Source organism: Pseudophryne corroboree, chromosome 6 (genome assembly GCF_028390025.1).
Source record: "Pseudophryne corroboree isolate aPseCor3 chromosome 6, aPseCor3.hap2, whole genome shotgun sequence".
Classification (NCBI taxonomy): Eukaryota; Metazoa; Chordata; class Amphibia; order Anura; family Myobatrachidae; genus Pseudophryne; species Pseudophryne corroboree.
In genome coordinates this window covers 169,318,862-169,343,416 of record NC_086449.1, presented here as the reverse complement: position 1 = coordinate 169,343,416, position 24,555 = coordinate 169,318,862, and the positions used below count along the sequence as shown (strand labels likewise).

The 24,555-nt window shown below is 42.7% G+C and overlaps 1 protein-coding gene across 2 annotated transcripts in view; it reads left to right on the top strand.

The window, feature by feature from the left end:
• The window catches only part of TACR1 (tachykinin receptor 1), a 425,704-nt gene extending 401,452 nt beyond the window's left edge, over positions 1 to 24,252 (top strand). The window contains exons 5-6 of one of the 2 annotated variants that reach the window (XM_063932109.1): positions 1,598 to 1,650; positions 23,821 to 24,252. In XM_063932109.1, coding sequence (XP_063788179.1) covers positions 1,598 to 1,650; positions 23,821 to 23,957 — 190 coding nt within the window. In that variant the 3' untranslated portion in view covers positions 23,958 to 24,252. Of the gene's footprint in view, positions 1 to 1,597; positions 4,441 to 23,820 lie in introns of those variants that run through there. The other variant, XM_063932108.1, reaches the window with a different exon arrangement.
• Positions 24,253 to 24,555: the final 303 nt, after the last annotated feature.

Sequence of the window (24,555 nt, the reverse complement as noted above, 5' to 3'; positions counted from 1 at the left end):
ACTCGTCCTCAATTTCTCCTTAAGGTGTTTTCTGTTTTTCACATGAATCAACCTATTGTGGTACCTGCGGCTACTAGGGACTTGGAGGACTCCAAGTTACTTGACGTTGTCAGGGCCCTGAAAATATATGTTTCCAGGACGACTGGAGTCAGAAAATCTGACTCGCTGTTTAGCCTGTATGCACCCAACAAGATGGGTGTTCCTGCTTCTAAGCAGACGATTGCTCGCTGAATTTGTAGTACAATTCAGTTTGCACATTCTGTGGCAGGCCTGCCACAGCCAAAAATCTGTAAATGCCCACTCCACAAGGAAGGTGGGCTCATCTTGGGCGGCTGCCCGAGGGGTCTCGGCTTTACAACTTTGCCGAGCAGCTACTTGGTCAGGAGCAAATACGTTTGTAAAATTCTACAAAATTGATATCCTGGCTGAGGAGGACCTGGAGTTTTCTCATTTGGTGCTGCAGAGTCATCCGCACTCTCCCGCCCGTTTGGGAGCTTTGGTATAATCCCCATGGTCCTGACGGAGTCCCCAGCATCCACTTAGGACGTTAGAGAAAATAAGAATTTACTTACCGATAATTCTATTTCTCGTAGTCCGTAGTGGATGCTGGGCGCCCATCCCAAGTGCGGATTGTCTGCAATACTTGTACATAGTTATTGTTACAAAAAAATCGGGTTGTTATTGTTGTGAGCCGTCTGTTCAGAGGCTTCTACGTTTTATCATACTGTTAACTGGGTTCCGATCACAGGTTGTACAGTGTGATTGGTGTGGCTGGTATGAGTCTTACCCGGGATTCAAGATCCTTCCTTATTGTGTACGCTCGTCCGGGCACAGTATCCTAACTGAGGCTTGGAGGAGGGTCATAGGGGGAGGAGCCAGTACACACCACCTGATCCTAAAGCTTTTACTTTTGTGCCCTGTCTCCTGCGGAGCCGCTATTCCCCATGGTCCTGACGGAGTCCCCAGCATCCACAACGGACTACGAGAAATAGAATTATCGGTAAGTAAATTCTTATTTTATGTTTGTATAGTTTTTCATGTTTGTATAGGTGTACGACAATTGCTGATAAATATATTGTCCATTTTCATTTATGATTGTGGATGGTAGTTTACTGTTATTATATCTTGTTTAGTAGGAGCTCTGGCGCTGTCACTTTCTTCTTTTGTGTTTAGGTTATTGGTGGACCCCTAGGTTAGCAGCCGCTACAGCCTGAGTGCTGCTATCCAGTGAGCACCCTCTCTTTTTGTTTGACTAATACTTAAAGACGCCATATAATTGAATCAAAGTGGTTGAGAATTTTTATCTCTCCTTTGTGTTCTTCTAAAGTAAATATTAAGGAATATTCCTGTTGAGACGGCACATAGGTTCTGTGATGGCGCTAGTAAATCAGCTTTCTGAGCTCTCTTTTCAGCGCATTTGCCATAGTTTAACTTTGTTCAGAGATGGTCTGTCCGTTTTATTCAGCTGTGATAATCATCTGCCAGTAGAATAGCTTGGGTTCTAAATTATGGATGTGGTATGATGCCGCCAGGTGAATGGTCAGGGCCAGATAGCACTGGAGGTTGATACATTGTTTTTTTCCCCCTTCACTCTAAGGTTCCGCATTGGCTTTAAGCACGTGTTTCGATGGTGCCCGTTCATCCGTGCGGGTGAGTATGAAGGGCTGGAAATGAAATCCACACGCTACCTTCAAACACAGAGCAGCATGTACAAAATCAGTCGTATTGAAACCACCGTCTCGTCTGTCCTAAGCGCCAATGACGAAGACGCAGAAGAAAACGGGAGGAGCAAGAAACGTCTCTCCTTGGACCTTACTTCCAATGGTTCCTCTCGCAGTGTCTGTAAGACCATGTCTGACTCATCCAGCTTCTACTCCAATAATCTGTCATAAAAATCATGTTCCACCGACACCAAAATTGTCCGATGGTGTCTGTCTTGTGGTTCGAAAGTCCGGTAAACCGCCTAAACCCTATTCTTAGGGGAGGGACATGCTTCATTCTTTTTTCTTTTGCCAGGCTACAAGTGAAAGAGATTTTGTTTACAAATCCAATGTCTTTTCTCTTTATTCCGCTGATGTTTACATCCTGAAAAGCTTCTAGCTCATCTGCAGGATTGTGACATGTTTACATTTTTTTTTTCACCATCTTATTCTTTTTTTTTTTCTATTACGCAATAGGGTATTCCAAAGACGAATAGCCCTGTTAGATATTCCCAGAAGAAGAAAAAAAACATAGAAATTGAGATATTTGCATCTCAGGGAGTTGTCAGTGTTCTTTGATAAATATTATAATATTATATAGTTCAGAATATTTTCAGCTTTTTATTTTAAACAACTTATTTTACTAAAAGAAATACCCAAAATATAATAATTGCATAGTTGTTTAAAAAAATTAAAAAAAAGCCTAAAACCTTATTTATGATAGATGTTAGTATTTTATTCAGAGTAATATAAAGTATTATTTAAGAAAAAAAAGTTAACTTTTGAATTGTAGTCTAAAATATGACATAATTAGATAATGTTAATTGGCCTTTAAATAAATAATAATAATGATAATAATATAGTTTATTTAACACCGTGATTCAAAGAGAAAAACTGTAATGCAACCTATAGCAGCCAATTTGCAAGTAACTTAAGATTTTGGAAACAAACCTGATTGGTTCACGAGTTCAAGACACAGCGACATATTTTAAGAGCTGTCTTCTAGCAGAAAGTATTCATATTTTCATGTAGTACTTGGCTTATAACAACCAGCATTATCTCAAAGGTGCTAAAAGTGGAGCATTATACCTCCCTCTGGGATTCTGGTTATCTGTAAAGATCAACGCAGGCTGTATTCAAGTTGGATTTATGTTCAGAAAATCTTTCCATAGTAATGAGCCAATGGATCTGGATACAGGGTTTTTCAAAACATGCAAGTATGGCAGACCTGTCAGGTGTGTGCCTAGCATAAAGAATGATCTCCAGGTCTCCTAGGAAAAGTTAAAGATGCGTGATAATGCTAGTTATTATACACTAGGTATGAGAATGTAAACGCTTACTGTTATAAGAAGGCCCTCACTGCATTATCCGTCTAACCCACCTTTACAATAACTCTAATGGGTGGATTTTTTGGCTATCGCACCATTTTATTTAATACAACTTCTGAATACTTTAAAATGGAGGCAGAGAACTGTGGCAGGTTAGTTTCTACAGCTTTTGTGGTTCAATGCAGAATTCTAAAAAAGCAAATATGATAGGGATATGGTCAGATCGCGCTACCCATGTGCCAGGTTCTAGGAATGTTCCTGCAAAATAGGAACTTAAGGTAATTCGTCTTCCAGGAGATGGGCAAACGATGTCTAGAAACAGTTTTGTAGTACTGATGTTATCCAGCTTTTACACACCACTGATTGGTTACCTGCTCTGATCGTTTCTATAAACCTACTGCTCCGGGACAGTAGTTGCATAAATCTATAATGCCACCAGAATCTCATGATAAAGGGCAAATAGCTTAAAAATATAATGTTAAACTAATAGTAAATGTATTGCACAATTGAATATAATTGAACTCAGCAGTTTAAAGCATTTGAACAATTGCACAAATGTGATTATATTAATTGTTTTACTCTCCTGCGCTATGCGTAGAACAGGCCTGGCCAACCTGTGGCTCTCCAGATGTTGTGAAACTACACATCCCAGCATGCCCTGCCACAGTTTTAGCATTCCCTAATGGCAAAACTGTGGCAAAGCATGATGGGACTTGTAGTCTTACAACAGCTGGAGAGCCACAGGTTAGCCAGGCCTGGCGTAGAACATGACACTCCCAATAGCACTACCAGCAGTTCTGCTTTGTTCATAACTGTCTCAATAATTAATCTGTCAACATAATTTAGGTCAAGTGAAAGAGAGCTATTCAAATAGAAAACGTTTTCAATGATAGTTCCCATGTAGACCAAACCAAATAAGAACCTCCCAGGACTCTAGGTAAGATGTTGGTTTGGACCCACTGCTGCCCCTTTTTGTCAAATTAACATTTATAAAAATAAACAGGTTATCTGGGCTAGGGTTGACCATCGATAATTTCAACCTTTTATGGTCTGATGGTGATGGCAACTAGTTTTACCATTGATGGGAGGCCACCGAGGGTGTACATCGGTGGTGGAGTCCCAGTGGCTGATGCCAGCCGTGATCTATGCATGCACAGAGTCAAACCATTGATGGTTTCTAATCGATGGTTTAAAAACATCAACCACCAGTGGCAGAGCCAATGCTGGACAACCCTAATTTTGACAATAGGAGAAGCTTGGGTAGCTAAATAAGTGAACCAGCTGTGCATGTAGTATCATCTTATATACTTCGGTGTCTCAGAGGTTAGCCTGCAAAAAATTCAATATGAATATAAATTAAAAATGAAGGATTGTTAATGCCAATATTGCAGAACATTATGGGGTATATGCAATTGCGGTCGAATTCCCGAAATTGTCGAATTTCGGGTCATTTTCGACCAAAAAAAAAAATCGCCTATGCAATTCAGTGCTTTCCGACCAAAAAACGGACTTTCAAAATTCAACTTTTTGAAATTCGAATTTTTGCAAATTCGACTTTTCTGCAATGATACAAGTGCTGCAATTCAACCAAAGCATATTCAATTCAAGTTTGGAAATTCGACAGCAGGGCTTTTAGACAGCAAATTCGTCATTTTCAATCCGCCACACTTTGGAGGGTGAAAACAAATAAAAAAAATTTAAACATGTTTTTTTTTGTGTTTTTTTTTTCTGGGAATAGAAGATCTATTTATATTAGAAGGGATTAGGTACTTTTTTTTTTTTTTTTTTGGAGGCACAAATATTATTTATATATTTTTTAAAATATTATTTTTTATTTTATTTTATTTTTAATGCTGGAACGGTAAAATCATAAAAAAAAATGGCGTGGGGTCCCCCCTCCAAAGCATAACCAGCCTCGGGCTCTTCGAGCTGGTCCTGGTTCTAAAAATGCGGGGAAAAAATTGACAGGGGATCCCCCGTATTTTTAAAACCAGCACCGGGCTCTGCGCCTGGTGCTGGTGCCAAAAATACGGGGGACAAAAAGAGTAGGGGTCCCCCGTATTTTTAACACCAGCATCGGGCTCCACTAGCTGGACAGATAATGCCACAGCCGGGGGTCACTTTTATGCCGTGCCCTGCGGCCGTGGCATTAAATATCCAACTAGTCACCCCTGGCCGGGGTACCCTGGGGGAGTGGGGACCCCTTCAATCAAGGGGTGCCCCCCCCCAGCCACCCAAGGGCCAGGGGTGAAGCCCGAGGCTGTCCCCCCCCATCCAATGGGCTGCGGATGGGGGGGCTGATAGCCTTTTGTGATAATAAAAAGATATTGTTTTTTCCAGTAGTACTACAAGTCCCAGCAAGCCTCCCCCGCAAGCTGGTACTTGGAGAACCACAAGTACCAGCATGCGGGAGAAAAACGGGCCCGCTGGTACCTGTAGTACTACTGGGAAAAAAATACCCAAATAAAAACAGGACACACACACCGTCGACAGTAAAACTTTATTTCATACGTCGACACACACATACTTACCTATGTTCACACGCCGACATCGGTCCTCTTCTCCATGTAGAATCAACGGATACCTGAAAAGAAAAGTTCAATATACTCACCTCAGCCATGGTCCAGAGATAAATCCACGTACTTGGCAAAAAAACAAAGCGAACACCCGCTCCATGCCGGACTGAAAGGGGTCCCATGCTGACACATGGGACACCTTTCCACGAATGAGACCTGTCAGTGACAGCTGTCACAGACAGGTCTCTAAGCCAATCAGGAAGCGCAACTTCGTTGCGCTCACCTGATTGGCTGAGCGCTGTCTGCACTGTGACAGCGCATCGCACAGCTCCCTCCATTATATTCAATGGTGGGAACTTAGCGGCTAGCGGTAAGGTCACCCGCCGGTCAGCGGCTGACCGGCGGGTGACCCCACCGCTACCCGCAAAGTTCCCACCATTGAAAGTAATGGAGCGGCTTTGCGAGGCGCTGTCACAGTACAGACAGCGCTCAGCCAATCAGGTGAGCGCAACGGCAGTAGCGCTTCCTGATTGGCTGAAGGGACATCAGTGACAGGAGTCACGTGATGTCCCGGCATTCGGGAGAAAGGGGTCTGATGTGAAAACATTGGACCCCTTTCTAGTCCGGTATGGCTCGGGTTTTTGCGTTTTCTTTTTTTTTTAACAAGTACGTGGATTTATCTCTCTGGACGCTGGAAGGTGAGTATCATTTTTTCACAGGTACCCTCGGATCGTCGGAGACCGTGGCAGTCGGCGTGTCAACATAGGTAAGTATGTGTGTGTCGGTAGTGTGTAATAAAGTTTTACTGTCAAAGGTGTCTGTGTCCTGTTTTTATTTGGGTATTTTTTTCCCAGTAGTACTACAGGTACCAGCGGGCCCGTTTTTCTACCGCATGCTGGTACTTGTGGTTCTCCAAGTACCAGCTTGCGGGGGAGGCTTGCTGGGACTTGTAGTACTACTGGAAAAAACAATATCTTTTAATTTTCACAAAGGCTATCAGCCCCCCCATCCGCAGCCCATTGGATGGGGGGGGACAGCCTCGGGCTTCACCCCTGGCCCTTGGGTGGCTGGGGGGGGGGACCCCTTGATTGAAGGGGTCCCCACTCCCCCAGGGTACCCCGGCCAGGGGTGACTAGTTGGATAGTTAATGCCACGGACGCAGGGCACGGCATAAAAGTGACCCCCGGCTGTGGCATTATCTGTCCAGCTAGTGGAGCCCGATGCTGGTGTTAAAAATACGGGGGACCCCTACTCTTTTTGTCCCCCGTATTTTTGGCACCAGCATCAGGCGCAGAGCCCGGTGCTGGTTTTAAAAATACGGGGGATCCCTGGCCAATTTTTCCCCTGCATTTTTAGAACCAGGACCAGCTCAAAGAGCCCGAGGCTGGTTATGCTTTGGGGGGGGACCCCACGCCATTTTTTTTCCGGGTTTTCCACGATTTTTCCCGTTTTTTAAAATCGCGGCAAAATCCGCCAAATCGGCCGATTTTCGCCCGCGACCCTGGCGAATCCGTTTTTCATTGAATATGGTGAATTCCGGAAGCCACCTTCCGGAATTCACCTGGCGAATTTGGTCGAATTTGAAAAACGGCGAAAATTGCCGCGAATTCGACCGCAATTGCATATACCCCTATGTCAGAAAAATTTATAGTTTGTGGTATTTTATAATATCCTTCCTCTCTAGCACTTTTTGGTAGTCTGTCTTTCTTTCAGATGCCACTGTTCATGATTTCCGTGAAACAGCAATATACTAAAGGAGAGGAACGTCAGAAAAAAAAAACAATAAATATAATCAACATTTTGTAAGTTTGTTTAATAAAAATATAAGGGTTCAAATCTGTTTTTAGTTGTACAAACAATTAAAAATCAAAATTGCTTAATGATAGTCCTGCTTTAATACATGCAAAGTTCTTAAAATAAAAGTAGCAAGAGTTTCACTTTAATTCCCCTAAAGTAGATGATCGTTTTTAACTATTCTTTACCAATGAATTTTACAGAACACCAAAATTAGTCTATATTTAGAACTTCGTAATGGCAGATCTTTAAATTAATGCGCTCACTCATTTAGAACATGACACACAGGCTGATTCTGCATTGGGAATAAAGTAAGAGAGTAAGTAACTGGGAACCTTGGCAATTCAATGTTCCACTGCAGGTGGGGCAGATTTAAAATGTGCAGAGAACTTTAGCTCTAAGGAGGCGTGTCCAAACTGAAATCTAAATTACAGTGTAAATATACAGCTGGCCAGCATTTGTGGGCTACATACAAAAGCAGCCATTATTTACCCAGCATGATTTACATGGTTACTTGCTTTTTCTTGTTTTATTTTATTTTATTTTACTCAGAATCAGGCCTACAACGGGTGCAATAATTGTGCCCAACTCAGTGGTTGGAACATTAACCCAAAGGGGTAAATGTAATAGGGTGTGAGAAGCCGGAGGTACGAGAATACCTGTTGTTGTTTTTTTTTTTTTTAAAGCGGCAACCATTTACAAAGCAAAACCAACTTGGTTTTGCCTTGTAAATGATTGCCGCCTTAAGAAGTCAGGCATTCTTGCACAAACTCTCACACTCTATTACATTCACCTCAAAGACTGCCTTGTAAATTGCACTACTTAGAAGTCAGTTCTTCTATGGAAAAGGCACATTTACATATTATTCTCTTGGAAAACTCCCCTTTTCAATGTTTTAGTGAGGCTCCATTGAAGTATGAACCTAATGTGGCATATATGCCTCAAAATATTAAATGAAATATTAAATTAATATTGTACATTTAATATCTAATTAATATGACTACAGAGTTACTTGACATGTATATTGTGATGGGACTTATTACCACTGCTTTGTGTTACATTTACCTTTATTATTAGAAGTGCCAAATGCATTTTTTTTATCTAAAAAAAAAAAAAAAAAAAAGGGAAAACAGTATTTAACGCACATTCCTGTAGCTTTCCTTATTTGTACACAATGACACATGCAAACAGAAATAGCCATCACAAAATGATATATTACTCCATCTAAATGTGTATTTTGCATTCAAGGGACACTTCTTTTTTTATGAAATTTATGTAAAATGTTCCATCATAGCTTTTGTGGTTCTTATTGTGCTCACGCTATAATATCTTATTTTCTAAATAAATAAAAGAAATAAAATAAAAAAACTTTCATTTTGTGGTAGGCGCAAAACCTGTGCTCCTGAAATGCCTTTTGCTGTTCATGGTATTAATGCTGACATTTTAACAGGGTATTTACTAAATATGAATGTGAAAAACTGATATTTGTGAATAAAGCATATCTCCAGCCTCCCCTTCTGGATTGTGATGGAGACAAGTATCCATGGCAACTTCTGCCAAATGCTCTCCCCTTCTAACGGGATACAGAATAGAATAAAGCCATCAGGTGGTTATTGCTGTAGTTTGTAGTGTAGATAGTCTCTTGAAATAAAGGGATTTTATTTTTTGCTGTTTTTGCTGTAACCCAGCACCCAGACATAAGACTCTGTGCAGCCTTTCTGATAAACACAGTAAACTTGTATAACTACTTATATAACTCTGTAAGTTGTGCTCCGTGAGCTAATAATCATGTAGATATGCTGTCTTATGTGTATGACCTGCCTTGGTTATGATCACTGTAAATCGCTGTACATGTTTCCCTGTTCAAAAAAAAAAATCAGTATTTTCACAAATAAATGTGGTGTTTCATTAAATGGTGTGAAGTGGAGAATTGTGATGATGTTATATTGCCAGCTCCTAATAAGGGGTTAGGCTCTTATAGACAGTTGCACCCACAAGCATACATTGTAAGTTATTCATTTTCTTTTAAATATGTAAAAAGAGTTTACTGTAGCTCTATTTAGCTGTTTCTCTTATGTCCTAGAGGAAGTTGGGGTCCACATTAGTACCATGGGGTATAGACGGGTCCCTTGGGACCCATGGGCACTTTAAGAGTTTTAATAGTGTGCGCTGGCTCCTCCCTCTATGCCCCTCCTACCAGACTCAGTTTAGAAAATGTGCCCGGTGGAGCCGGTCACAGCTAGGGGAACTCCTAGGAGTTTTTCTGAGTATCCGGACTCCAGGTCGACAACAAAAAGGTCGACACACCTTAGGTCGCCGCCAATTGGTCGACACACCTTAGGTCGACATGGACAAAATGTCGACAGGAACAAGGTCGACATGGAAAAAGATCGACATGAGTTTTTCACAATTATTTTCTTTTTTGGAACCTTTTCATATTTAACGATCCACGTGGACTATGATTGGAACGGTAATCTGTGCCAAGCGGAGCGAAGGCACCATGCCCGAAGCATGGCGAGCGAAGCGGTGCACTAATTGGGGTTCCCGGTCACTCTACGAAGAAAACAACACCAAAAAAACATAAAAAACACATGTCGACCTTGTTCCTGTCGACCTTTTGTCCATGTCGACCTAAGGTGTGTCGACCAATTGGTGTCGACCTAAGGTGTGTCGACTTTTTTGTTGTCGACATGGAGTCCTAGACCCATTTTTCTGGTTCTATTGTTTTTCTAAGAGTTAGTTACAGAGAGGCTGCTGGCAACAGCCTCCCTGCTTCGTGGGACTTAGGGGGGAGCGAGGGGTGGGTAGGAACCAACTTTAGAAGTTTATGGTTCTCTATCTCCACTGACAGGACACTGTGCTCCTGAGGGTGCTGATCGCAAGCCAGCGAGGCGACCGCTCACTCCCGCAGCACAGCCGCCACCCCCTAACAGAGCCAGAAGATGGAGTGGTGAGTATGACGCCGGTGTCCCGGTAAGCGGGACGCTGGCGGGAATGGCGGCACAAGGGTAGGAGTGCAGCTCTGACTGGCTGCGCTCCGGAGGGCTCAGCGGTACTTGATGTGCGGCGCTGTGAGGGGCGCCCTGGGCCAGCGCAAATACCCTACACTGGTCACATATGCTAACAGAGGCTAATCCCACTGTTAGCAGCCAAATCACCTCAGGCCAGTATAATCATTGAAAGCTGGAAGATGTGCCATTACAGGGGGCGGGGCTTCTTCCTCAGAGCGGATCTAGCACTCACCAGCGCCATTTTCACCCTGCAGATCACACTAAAGAGACGCTGACAGGGAGCGCTGCCCTCCACATAACTCCAACATACCTCTGCGGTACCAGGGTGTTATAGACAGGGGGGGAGAGTGTACTAATAGCTGTTTAGTCTATTAAAGTTATTCAGTCAGCGCCGGATGTTTACTGTATAAACTGCCTACTGGGGCGCTGTGTGGCTGGCTCCATATACTGTGTCTCTCTGAAGGTACTCTGGTTGAAACTGTGTCTGCATTTTCCTGTGTGTGTGTGTGTGTGTGTGTGTGTGTGTGTGTGTGTGTGTGTGTATATAGCTCACATAAACATGTCTGGGAACTCTGTATCTTGTGCTGCATAGTGTGTATCTTCTCCTGAAGAGTCTATTCCATGTACTCAAGACTGTAATATACTGTACTGTCTCAGCCTTCTGAATCCAAACCCCCATGGGTGGATTCTATTAGGGGAATGATATCCCAGATTTCATCTCGGATAGCTAAAAATGAGACTGAAACACAGGTTTTGAGAAAGTCTGTTGAGGTTTTGTCGTATTCAGCTCCCACTACCTCTTCAAAAACCCCAATTGTTTACCCTAAGAAGCGTGTTCTTGCCCAGATAACCAAGCTGACACGGATACCGACCCTGATACAGGGTACGGTCATGGGGATATGCAGGGGGGAGATGCATCCCTGGCTAAGGGGGTGCAACTCATGATTGAGGCTATCAGGGACATTTTACACATTACTGATCAGGTACCTGAGCAAGTAGAGGAGGCTTATTTTACTGACAATAAGAAATCCTCCCTTACATTCCCTGCGTCTAAGGAATTAAACGCATTGTTTGAAAAATCCTGGGAAAACTCAGAGAAAAAATTCCAGATCCCAAAAAGGGTTATCATTGCTTTTCCTTTCCCTGAGGAGGACAGGAAAAAGTGGGAAATCCCGCCTCTAGTGGACGCTTCTGTGTCTAGGTTGTCTAAAAAGGTAGTTTTACCTGTCCCTGGTTCCACTGCTTTAAAAGAGCCGGCTGACCGCAAGATTGAGACTACACTCAAATCACTATACACAGCTACTGGAGTAGCTTTAAGACCCACTATTGCTTGTGCGTGGATTTCTAAAGCCATAGTAAAGTGGTCAGGTACATTACTAGATGAATTAGATTCTATGGATAGAAGTGACATTGAATTGTTTTTACATCACATACAGGATTCTGCAGGTTTCATGGTGGAGGCCATGAAGGACCTTGGCCATCTTAATGCGAGGGCTTCTTCCATGGCTGTCTCAGCACGCAGGGCACTCTGGCTGCGCCAATGGTCTGCGGATGTGGAATCCAAGAAGAGTGTGGAGAACCTACCCTTCACAGGTCAGGCTCTGTTTGGGAAAGCGTTAGATGCCTGGATCTCCACGCCAACTGCGGGTAAGTCAACATTTCTTCCCTCAACAGCACCGCCTACTAGGAAATCTTATCCTACGTCTACAATGCAGTCCTTTCGCGAAAGTTAAAAAGTCCAAACCCCCTTTCACTTTCTTTAGAGGAAGTCGGGGGAAATCCAGAAAACCTGCACCAACAGGTTCACAGGAACAGAAACCTGGTTCTCCTCCCTCAAAATCCTCGGCATGATGGTGGACCCCCCAGCCTGGAGATCGGGCAGGTGGGAGCAAGATTAAGAAACTTCAGTCATGTCTGGGCATCATCAAACTAGTCAAGATAACCATGGACCCATCTGTAAACCGACAAGGCAGAACGAAGAGCAGAGCTGCACTGTCAGAGGTAACAAGAATCATCCTCTGGGCGGAAAAGCACGCAATGGCGATGTCAGCAATCTTCATTCCGGGTGTGGACAACTGGGAAGCGGACTTCCTCAGCAGACACAATCTCCATCCAGGAGAGTGGGGCCTCCACCCAGAGGTGTTCGCAGAGGTGACAAGTCTTTGGGGCGTACCTCAAATAGACATGATGGCCTCCCACCTCAACAAGAAGCTTCGGAGGTACTGTTCCAGGTCGAGAGACCCACAAGCAGTGGCGGTGGACGCCCTGGTAACTCCGTTGGTGTTCCAGTCAGTGTATGTGTTCCCTCCACTTCCACTCATCCCAAGGATTCTCAAACTAATCAAAAGAACAAGAGTTCAGGCGATCCTCATTGCTCCGGACTGGCCAAGAAGGGCTTGGTACGCGGATCTTCTGGAGTTACTGCTGGAAGATCCAAGGCCTCTTCCTCTTCGAGAAGACCTTCTGTAACAGGGGCCGTTCGCTTATCATGACTTACCATGGCTACGTTTGACGCCATGGAAGTTGAACGCCAGATCTTAGCTCGGAAGGGCATTCTGACCAAGATTATTCCTACCCTGACACAGGCTAGGAAAGGAGTAACGTCTAAACATTACCATCGAATTTGGAAAAAGTACGTTTCTTGGTGTGAATCCAAGAAGTTTCCTACGGTGGAGTTTCAACTAGGGTGGTTTCTCCTCTCTCTACAAGCAGGTGTGGATATGGGCCTGCGTTTGGGCTTCATTAAAGTCCAGATTTCGGCTTTGTCCATTTTCTTCCAGAAACAAGTGGATGTCTTCCCTGAGGTTCAGACTTTCTTGAAAGGGGTTCTGCACATCCAGCCACCCTTTGTGCCTCCTACGGTACCTTGGGATCTTAATGTGGTGCTGCAGTTCATGCACTCGGATTGGTTCAAACCTTTACAGGAGGTTGAAGTCAAATTTCTCACTTGGAAGGCAGTCACACTTTTGGCATTGCCATCTGCTAGACGTGTGTCGGAATTGGGGGCATTGTCCTGCAAGAGCCCCTACTTGATTTTTCATGAAGATAGAGCTGAGCTCAGGACGCGTCAGCAATTTCTTCCGAAGGTTGTGTCGGCTTTTCATATCAACCAACCTATTGTGGTGCCAGTGGCTACTGACTCCTCAATTACTTCAAAATCCTTGGATGTTGTAAGGGCTTTGAAGATTTATGTGACGAGAACTTCGCGTCACAGAAAGTCGGATGCTCTGTTTGTCCTTTATGATCTCCCAACAAGATTGGGTGTCCTGCTTCTAAGCAGACGATTTCTCGCTGGATCAGGTTTACTATCCAGTATACTTATTCTACGGCAGGCTTGCCGTGTCCAAAATCTGATAAGGCCCACTCTACTCGTAAAGTGGGTTCTTCCTGGGCGGCTGCCCAGGGTGTCTCGTTTTTACAGCTCTGCCGAGCAGCTACTTGGTCAGGGTCGAACACATTTGCTAAGTTCTACAAGTTCGATACTTTGGCCTCTGAGGACCTAAAGTTTGGTCAATCGGTGCTGCAGGAGCCTCCACGCTCTCCCTCCCGTACTGGGAGCTTTGGTACATCCCCATGGTACTAATGTGGACCCCAGCATCCTCTAGGACGTAAGAGAAAATAGGATTTTAATTACCTACTGCTAAATCCTTTTCTCGTAGTCTGTAGAGGATGCTGGGCACTTACCCAGAGCTTCATTTTCTTGCAGTTGTTACTTAGTTATATACTCCATTGTTACTTCGTTGAGTACTGCATTGTTACGTGGTTAAGTACTGTTGTGCAGCAGTTTCTGACTTGTTTCAAGCTGGTTAGCTTGGTTTTTCTGTTATGTGTGAGCTGGTGTGAATCTCACCACCATCTGTGTATTTCCTTCTCTCGAAGTATGTCCGTCTCCTCGGGCACAGTTTCTAGACTGAGTCTGGTAGGAGGGGCATAGAAGCAGGAGCCAGCTCACACTACTAAACTCTTAAAGTGCCCATGGATCCTAGTGGACCCGTCTATACCCCATGATACTAATGTGGACCCCAGCATCCTCTACGGACTACGAGAAAAGGATTTACCGGTAGGTAATTAAAATCCTATTTTTTTTTCCAGGCAGGATAGACAGTGAACCCAGGTGTATACAGATGCCAAGATTTACTAACTTGCGGTTTAACACTGTGGTCTTATAACTTCTACATGCAGGATGCAGTTTTTAACCACTTAACTAATGATTTTTTTCCCTAAAAACCTCTCCGAATTTATTTATTTTTTTATGACTGAATTAGGTGAAGAACATGAGTTTAACCATATCCAAAATGATTTTAGTTAAAAAAAAAATTGAATAATTTCCCCCAAAACATTGAAACATCGATCGGGAACATCGCAACCAACATGGCTTTCATTTTGAAATCTGGGAAAACCTCCAGGTACACACGGGGAAGGGGGGGCTTGGGGGGGTTAATTTACACTCCCCAGTGGCTGCTATTGTCTGCAGCCGCTGGAGGGGGGCGGGGGTGTCCTGCCGTGCTGACCGATAAGCAGTGATCGGTAGCACGGGAATCAGTAGGGGAGAGTGCAGGGAGGCAGAGGGACCTTTGGGCTGTTTCACATGCGGCGGTTTTTGCCATGCGGGAAAAAGACGGATGGCTTTTTCCCATGCCAGTATTGTCATTTATAATGTAAGGGGTAGGGTCCTTTCACCCGGCAGCCGGAAATATCCACTGAAAGGTCCGGCTGCCGGGCCAGGGCCGTGCCGTCCTTGTAGGCAGTGAACCGTGTGTGTGAATGGAAGCTTTCACACACGTTTTTTTTTTAAGCCAGTCCTGCTGCTGCGCATGCTCACAGCATTAAACACAGCTCATAGCCATTGTGTGTGAAAGACACTGCCGGATGGTACAAAGTCGGACAAAGTTTGCCTTCCGGTCCCTCTGACAGCAGCAGAGGAGAGAAGTTTACCTTTCCTGCCGCTGCTAGCACAGTTTATCTGACTGGTCGCATCCTGTGTGACCAGGTCAGATAAATCACTTGCAGGCATGGTCGCACCTGATGCTACCATGCCAGGCAAGTGGTTAAATACAATCCTCAGGTTTTTAAGCCAAACTGCATCCTAAAACTGTATGCGAATGCATAATTTCGTTTTTCGTATGCATTTGTTTTTTTCTTTATAAAACAGAAATTAGGATGACTGAGGTCCCGTAAGACCCCTGCCATTTATTTCAAATGGAAAAAGAGACACAATTGTAAAATAAAGTTCAAATGTATAAAACCTTTACCCAAATAAGTTTATTAAACAATAATATCTATCTTTTGTGCTCTGTAGCAGGAAATTGGGGGAAGGGAGAGTGTCTGCTCTATTCTCTAATTAACTCTTCATTTATTAAGATTTAAATATATAGCCAAGAGTAATCCAGCACTCTGGACGCCTTCCACATGGACAAATCCTTGCTCTGGTCACCTGGTGCCTTCCTTAGAGGGTGCCTCTCCAACATGCAGGTACAGAAATGGAGGCAGCACTGAGAGGCTTGAACAACGGTGAAGCAAGGTGCGTCTAGTAAATCAACGAATCAGGGACGTGCTCCCCTTCTTCAGGATACATAAGTGAAATAACCAGTTCTGAGCACTGATATTTCACCTGTGTGTATCCTATGCAACCTTCGTTCAAGTCTCTGAGTGCCACCTTCATTTCTGTACCTTTAGAGATATGTGTGTGTATAAAATATATATATATATATATATATATATATATATTTATTTTTCAAATTATTTTGGGGGAAGTCACTTGGATAAGCTGTTTGATTGAACCGGGGAAACATTACACTTTGTATAGACACCTTGCCAAACCGCAATCTCACCTATCAGAAACTATATGGAATATATGACTTGTTTCTTGCGATTCAGTGACCCTTAATGTTAAAACATTTTATACTTTGTAATTGTCTAAGATCTCAAAACCGACACTATAGGTTGACCTTAGGTGGTTTTGTTCCCTGCAGTTTGATGTACAGTTTTTCTCTGATACATTTAGCAAACATACATACATACATACATACACCAAAACAAATGGAAAGCGACTGTTTGACACAAAGGCACTTTGATGAATCCTGGCCTCGGTTTCTATCTCTATGTCCCAGCATTCCTGGGGCTAATGTTCCACTTGTGCTTTGTGCACCTGCAGCCTTAGGAACACAGCATTAGTAGGCAGTTGATGAGCTTTGTTTCTGTCACTGAATTGCTGTGTGAATACCCCAGGTGTTTGTTTTAATTTCCTTTACGATACCAGAAAAACATCAGAATCTTACTAATCACACTGTAAGATACAGACTTATGGCAGCTTTTTAATATGCAACGGAATTAGTAAATGTCCCTGTATGTTCATTCTTTTCTTCCGTCAGTCGCCCTACTGACAGTAAGTACACAAGTTGTGCATCCTGTGTTATCTTGGCTACCTGACTGTCCTTGAGTCTGTAAATGTTTCACAGATATACTGTATACTGAATACAAGTCTTGGGACGGAGTTACTTGTGTTTATTCCAATTCATCGTTAATGTTCTGACAGTGGTATTGTGGATGTGTGATAAAGACTAACGAATTGTATGAATCCACTGCAAAATGCTCAATCATTATATAATGCCAACACTTAGGAGCAATTAACTTCTAATCAGGGGAACATAAATATATTTATTGAATGTTTTACTTTGAGTGTATTGTTAGGGATATCTGTAACTTTAAGGGACATAAAGGGTCATTTACAAATGGGTAAACAATTGAATGCCATGCACTCTATAATGGGAAGTTACTTTGACCATTTTCAGGATTTGTATGTCGATAATTATTCCACATTCTTACCCTTATAAATAGGCACACGTTGTCATAGAGGAAGAGACGGCAGTACCTCTGCATTTACTTGTGTGTGGCTATGTGTTTACTGGCATGTAGCCTCAGTGCACAACTGCAACCTGTATATAGGCCTAGAACATGTCAGCCACATGTGTAAGCACTGTCTACCTGTGTCTCCTGCCAATCCCTCTCAGTAAACCAGCATTACTTGGTATGGAAGGTTTACAGGTTGCTTAACCTATTTTTAAGATATTACAAGTCTTGATATAATTCATATTTCTGTATCAGATTCCTCCTTAGATACTTTCCCTGTATCTGTGCTCTACTGATGATGATTATTATTATTAGCCTTTATTTTTATAACAATAACATATTACATGGCTTTGTACAATGAGATTACGACCCCAATGAAATGAGTTGAAACAGAAGGCAAAGATGGCGCCTTCACTAGATTTTGACTAGATGAGAATGGCCCATTAGAGCCAAGTTCCATCTCTTTAGTACTAAGCAGATATGTGATTGTTAGGCGTATGACTCTGCATCTGTAATTGCATGCAAATGACTGGCACAAACGGAACTGTCAGGTTAAAGGGCATACAGCTGTTAAAACAAGAGTATCCTAGTACAGGGTTTGAAGATTGCATTGGCTAGACCAGTGATGGGGAACCTTTGGCACTCCAACTATTGTTGAATTACACATCCCAGCATGCCTTGCTACAGTTTTAGCATGGCCAAATAGCAAAACTGTAGCAGGGCATGCTGGGATGTGTAGTTCAACAATAGCTGGAGTGCCAAAGGTTTCCCATCACTGGGCTAGATCAATCTTATCTGCATGTCTGTGTCTCCCCTTTTCAAGTGGGTGGGGACAGAACTAGCCGATTGGCTTCAGAACTGGCTGCATCCAATCACATCATCAAAACACTTGCCTTACAAAGTATTTAAAAGGATACATGTTCTCATCTTGTAGGAGGCACATGTGGGATGGTGTGAATATAAGGCTGCATGTGACAGGGGCAGTGTCATGGTGGTAAGCATGAAGCCCCACACTGAGTGTTGGATAGTGAAAGGACAGGCAAGACACCCACATCCCAAAATATATACCACTCCACTGTTTTCAGAACAGAGCACGGGGCTTAGTAGGCTACAGCGGCATTGCTGAGCCCCAATCAAAGTAATTCTGTGGAGCCAGGTGATGCACAGCTACATGAAATTGTTGTATAAAGCACAGATTTGTCTAGAAAACCATTTCCGTGGTGTTTTGTGTTTACCAATTTACAACTGCTTTTAATCTGTGCTTTTAAGGGATTGTAAAATGTTTAGGACTCTTTATAACAGCTACAATCTTGCAACAAGTGGGCTATTTATGGAATTAATAATATGTAGTGTTAGCAGTTGCCCTTTTAACATCTTTAGGAATATCCAATTAATAGATACTGTATATCAGCTCACTATTTAATAAAGCACATTCAAGTAGAATAAACCTGCAATCTTGTAGTAAGCATGTGTGTATGTAGAGACAAGACAGAGGCTTGTCTCCAGCGTCAAGTTCTAGGTGCATATCAGTGTTCTAACTGGGTAAATGGATAGTAGAGCGATTTGTGCAGCAAACTCATTAAATAAAGTAGATATACAATATCTGACAGCGAAAATCAAGAGGGTTCAAAGATCCAGGAGAGGGGCAATTTATACATCCCGTCACAATATACTGTCAAGTAACAATTCTCTGTGTCACAAAGCAACATGCAGATGGATTTAATATCCTTAATGCAATCTGACACTGTGTTTAACACATCTGAATCCACATGACCCTGTCCAAGCAAATATATTTAAATTATAAGGCACATTTAACTTGATTTTGTGATTTTATCTCACAAATTTGCCTGGAACTCTGGAGCAGACTCTGAGAATCTAACAGGTGCCAAACCTTCCAAACCGTTTGTTCTCCAAATACATGTACGGTATGCAGGGCCATCTTGACGGCATTATAGGCACTGGTGTAGTTATAATGGTGCAGTGTACACGGTGCACATGGGCCCCCGGGGCCCACACTACACACCCTGCTCCCATTTTATTCAATACGTACCCTCCGGTGTCTCGCAACGGCAGCAACTGTGCTGCAGAAATCACCAGGAAACTCGAGTTGTGGCCATTTTCCTGGCGTTTCACGCATGTTCAGTAAAAGAATCACTGGGAAAATGGCCATGCACTAGACTTGTGACCCTAGCGCCCAGAGGCTACAGCGCAGCCACCTAGAGAGGAGGAGGCCCAGACTGTGTCTGCACATGGGCCTCCTTCTCTCTTGAAGTGCCCCCGATTGTAAGCCCTGGGCAAAGAAATGCACTGGGATCCCTACCCACCCACTCATTCCTCTTGCGGTCCCGAGATGTCTCTCCATGCCCTGGCTGCAGGCTGGGAATCAGCTGCCTGGCTGCTCTGACTGTGTGTAATTAACAATCAGAGCAGGCTGGCAGCATTCTCTACCTGCCTCCGAAGAAGCTCCAAAGGCACTAGCCCGGTAGGCAGATGCCGCTGCTCAAAGGCCCCTAGAATCGTGGGGCCCTAGGCAGCTGCCCAGTGTGCCCATACGTTAAGATGGCCCTGATATATATGTATTATATATGTATTGTTCAATAGATTGTTTGAGGGGACAGCAGAAATTTGTTATCAACACTGAACACTACAGTCTGTCCTTGCTTTGTGACATCATATGATCTGTGGTATGAGAGCATTTTTGCTCATTATAATGGGTGCCCTTGCCAAAATGGGGCATGTTTCTTTTTAATTTCTAATAAACTTTAAAGGGCTTTAAACTGAACATGGGTCCTAATTCAGCATGGATCACTATTCAGAGAAATTGCAGTTGTCTGCAAGTAGAAAGGCGTTGCCCCGACATGAAGAAAAAACGCCCCCTGCAAAATTGCGAGTGCATCACAGTTCGCTATCCACTCGCAGATGCATACGCAATTCCCAAAACATCAAAGAATCTTTGCCATCTGAGCAAATGTGAGTAGGTCTGAGGCTGCCACTACTCTGTGACTGAGACAATCTGGAAGTTGTCTGCGCTGAGGGCAGACACCCTCCCCAAAAACACCTGAGCACGCCTGCATTTTTTCTGACACACCCAGAAAACAGCAGGTTTCCACCCAGAAATGCCAACTTTCTGTCAGTCAAACAGCGGCTACATTGCTATTATGCTCTGTACGCAATTTCTGTCACTTAACCCTCGCACATGCGTGATGCAAACGCTAAGCATGCGCAGTCATTCGATATTTGCTCAATTTGCAATTTCTCTTACTAGCGATCTATGCTGAATTAGGCCCATACTTGGAAACATTTATCATTTAGCAGCAATCCATAGAACCTTCATAGCCTCATAAAACACCTATTATTTTACATTTCTTCAGAGGTGACTGGAGTTGGATTGGTTACTACTCATAACGAGTTTTCAGTAGAAGAGCTTTGCCTATGCATACTGCATTGTTTTAACGGGATGCAGCCAATTTGCCGGTGGTCGGGAACCCGACATTCAGGATACAGATGCCGGAATCCCGACAGCCGAGAATTCCGCCAGCTGGAATCCCAGCGCAACCGCGCTATTCACACTCGTGGGTGTCCATGACATCCATAGAGTGGGAATAGATCCTGTGGCGAGTGCAGCAAGGGGACTCTTAGCGCTCACCCCGCTGTCGGCACTCTGGCAGGTGGGATGCCGCTGTCGGGATTTGGACAGCCGGTATCCCGCCCGCCGGTAATCCATACCAAAACCATTTTAACAGCACACACAAAGTAATGTAAATGAAAAATGGAAATTTAAAATCACAACACTAGAAATAAAACCAGAGCTGGTATTCTCTTACAGTATTGATATTTAGGTCCAAATGAAGAGCAAACCAGCAGAATTCTAGAAATTTTTTTTAACTGCAAAGATCATTAAAGGAGTGATTAAAATGTTTTAATAAGCATAATCAGCAATGGTGCTCAACTGCAAGCCTATATATGGCGTCACCTTATAGACAAACCCAGGTGATTAGACCAGCCTCCAAAGTGAATGGATTAGGGCTGAAACACACGCCAGCTCCCGCCGCCCGGCAAAATCCCGCCCAGCTTTTTACCGCTGCTGTGCTGCAGAGACACATGCAGTGCAATGTGTCCTTTCACACGGCATGGCCCCAGCCCGGCTGCCACTGGAAAGTCCGGCTGCCGGGCCGGGGCCGTGCCGTCTTTGAAGGCAGAGAACGTTTTGCGCTCAGCATTACACACGGCTCAAAGCCGTTGTGTGTGAAAGACTCTGCCGGATGGCAAAGAGCCGAAAAAACTTTGTCCAGCTTTTTGCCATCCGGGGAAAACCGGGTAGTGTGTTACAGCCCTTAGGATTGCTGGTCACCCCTCCTCATCGGCTCCCATATCAGCTGTATGGACTACTACTGCTTTATCTCATGACAATTTTGATTGTCAGTTTGTTCAATTTAGACCAGAATTGCATTCCATCAGTGGCTGCCATGATTACCACTAAGCAGGCAGATTGATTAATCTATCAGGTCAGTTGTCCAGATCTTGGTTGTACTAACAGTAATCCTATCTGTCCCAAATAAATGTAGAAGTGTTCTTTAAAACCACAGATCATCTTAGCTACTGTATGCTAGCAGTCACCCTAGGTTAAATAAAAACATACTGTTATTTCACTGCCTTGATACACGAAAAGTTTCTTTGTCCATATGCAAAAGATTTAATAAGTACTACTTGCATAAATAAAATAAAAAAAACATTCTGTGGTTATAACTAAAGTGGATTTTAGGGTAGAAACAATGTTGGGCAAATAACATTCATCTAGATGGGAAGCTCTTTTTTTAACCAGTTACTACATAAAATGGAAAAAACATTTCTAATTTACTGAAATTATCAAATCACTAAGTACAGCTCAGTGCAATGGATACTGAGGCCAATGTTCTCTTTGCCCTGTCCGAAAAACCATACTAGATTGGTGTCTAATATATTTGCACATCTTCTGCAAGTTCATCGGGAAAACATTTCACAGATCTTGTCAGATCTTGCTTTAGTTAAATACCTAATATATAATGTGTATTTCATCCATTGTTCTCCAATGCGAGAAAAAAATTACAAGAATTTTTCTGTCTTAAAATTGGGCTAAAGTTACCTACACACCATTCGATTTTTGGGTCGTCCCGACAATTGGGCCTGATATTAATTACGATTGAGTTACCGATTACTGACTTTGCATATGTCTACCCACAAGGAGGATGAGGTTATCCGGATAAATAAAGGAAATATAGACGTTTCATGCATACACACTATACAATAAAACAGGCAGATCTGTTGATTATTGGGAAATTGTCCCAATAATTGTACTGTACAGCCTGTACCTAGTTTAATAAAGGCATAATGTAGTTGTGAAACTGGAACATAATTGGAGTAAAAATATTACATTACAATTCTATAATTCTTATTAAGTAATTCTGAGACACCAACCCTCTCATGAATATGGACACTTGAACAAGTGATGCATCATTTCCCAGTGTTTTATAGCTACGTGTATCTGTGTTAATGTCATCTACAGTAACTGCCCCAACTTCCATTACAATACGGAACCTTATCATTTCTTCATCCTATACCGAATGCACCTTATAAATGATCCAGTGGCTACTTCTTGCAGCTGACTCACCTGTATTCCTGTGTACAGTGTTTATAGGCAATACATGCCTGGATTTTTCCATTTATCAAGAAATGTTGTAACTGGAAAACTAAGCTTTACTCCCCAGATTGCTCCCTTCAACTGTTCTGCCACCAGCTTCCTTAATTATTCTTATTGCTCCTTCTGTAAAGTGTGACATTGCTTTCCCCTACTGATCTATCCCTCTAGTTGCTTATGTGAAACCTATAAATGATCTGCTATGTATTAGCTAAATGTCCAAATGACCCACTATGTTCAATAGAAATTTCTAGTCCTCTAAAGTTTTCATTTTATTTTGGTAATTTGCCACAGCTACTACTGTTCCCCTCAACTGACATTTTACAATGACTCTAATTCTCCTATTTGTCCTATATTTGATGTTCCGTAATATAACGAGAATAATATATCTTTACTGTTATCTTTCTATTTCTTGTCCTTTAAAACATGAATGTTTTTTTCTGGTAGTGATGAAAGCTGAAGAATTCCACTCTGACCCTGAAATATACAGAATTGTGGCAGTTCCTAGTGTCCTAGATCAAATCAGTTTGTTATACTGTATGTCTCAGTCTCACCAGCACCTCTAAAATGATAGGAAAGGATGACACCATTTTGATATGCCTGCCATCTCAGAGCTCTCTGATTGGATGGCACAGAAACCACCCAATCTGTTATCTTAAACCAAGATGGGACATGGGTTTATAATTCAAATTTCTCATGAATCCTCTAGCAGTAGAACCCACCATTACCGAGGTACAGGTTTATTGTGTATCTGAGAAATAGCAGGGATCCCAGTCTATAGATTACCATTGTTTTTCCTACTTGAGGGGTCATGTTAACCTGTATAATTTAGGTTGAGGTGGAGTTTATCTGTCATTGCTCATTTTAAGGATTATCTTATCTCCGTTCCAGTCATGGCTTTAATATCCATGGATAAAGAGTGACAACCTCCTCATATTGTCCTAACAGGAGAGAATCAAAAGGAGCTTGATCAGATGAAAACAAGGAGACCCTCTGAGTCTAGGAGAATAGAGAAAGCAAACGATCAGCTGGAGAACACTCCAAATCCTGGCGCCCGGCAAGCGGCGGAGAAGGAGACCGACTGACAACACTGAATGAATGACGAACCAAAGCACAACTATGAAAATATAACTTCTTATGCTTTTTGAAAATATATTATTAGTATATTTTTATTATTTGCTTTGGAAACTTCTGTATTTTTAAAAGACTTTTTAACAATATTTGACAACTAACTTTACATACTTTTAGTTAGTAAGTTATTAGTTTCATCTTTGCTTAGGTTCATTTTATGCTGCTTTTTGTTTTGCTTTTTAATCAAAACTGCATATTTATGCAGAACCTCCAACATTACCCGCCCCACTAGGTACAAAATGCTCTGTTCCTGGACTTGCCTCTTAATTTATGATTTCCATCACCTGAGTTGAACTAGTTAAATGATAAGAAAGTTGTTTCTTCACAGGTGATGGCAATAATAAATTAAGAGGGAAGTCCAGAAACAGAGCATTTTGTACCTAGTGGGGCGGGTCATGTTGGAGGGTATGTTTATGTATTAGACCATACAAAAGTGACAGTCCCTTCAGTGTGTGGTGGACTTTGATGGGAAGCTTTTCCCCATAAAAACAATGAAGTATGTACGGTCATCAGTTATAATGTGCAACCTGACCATTTAACATTCAAATACTT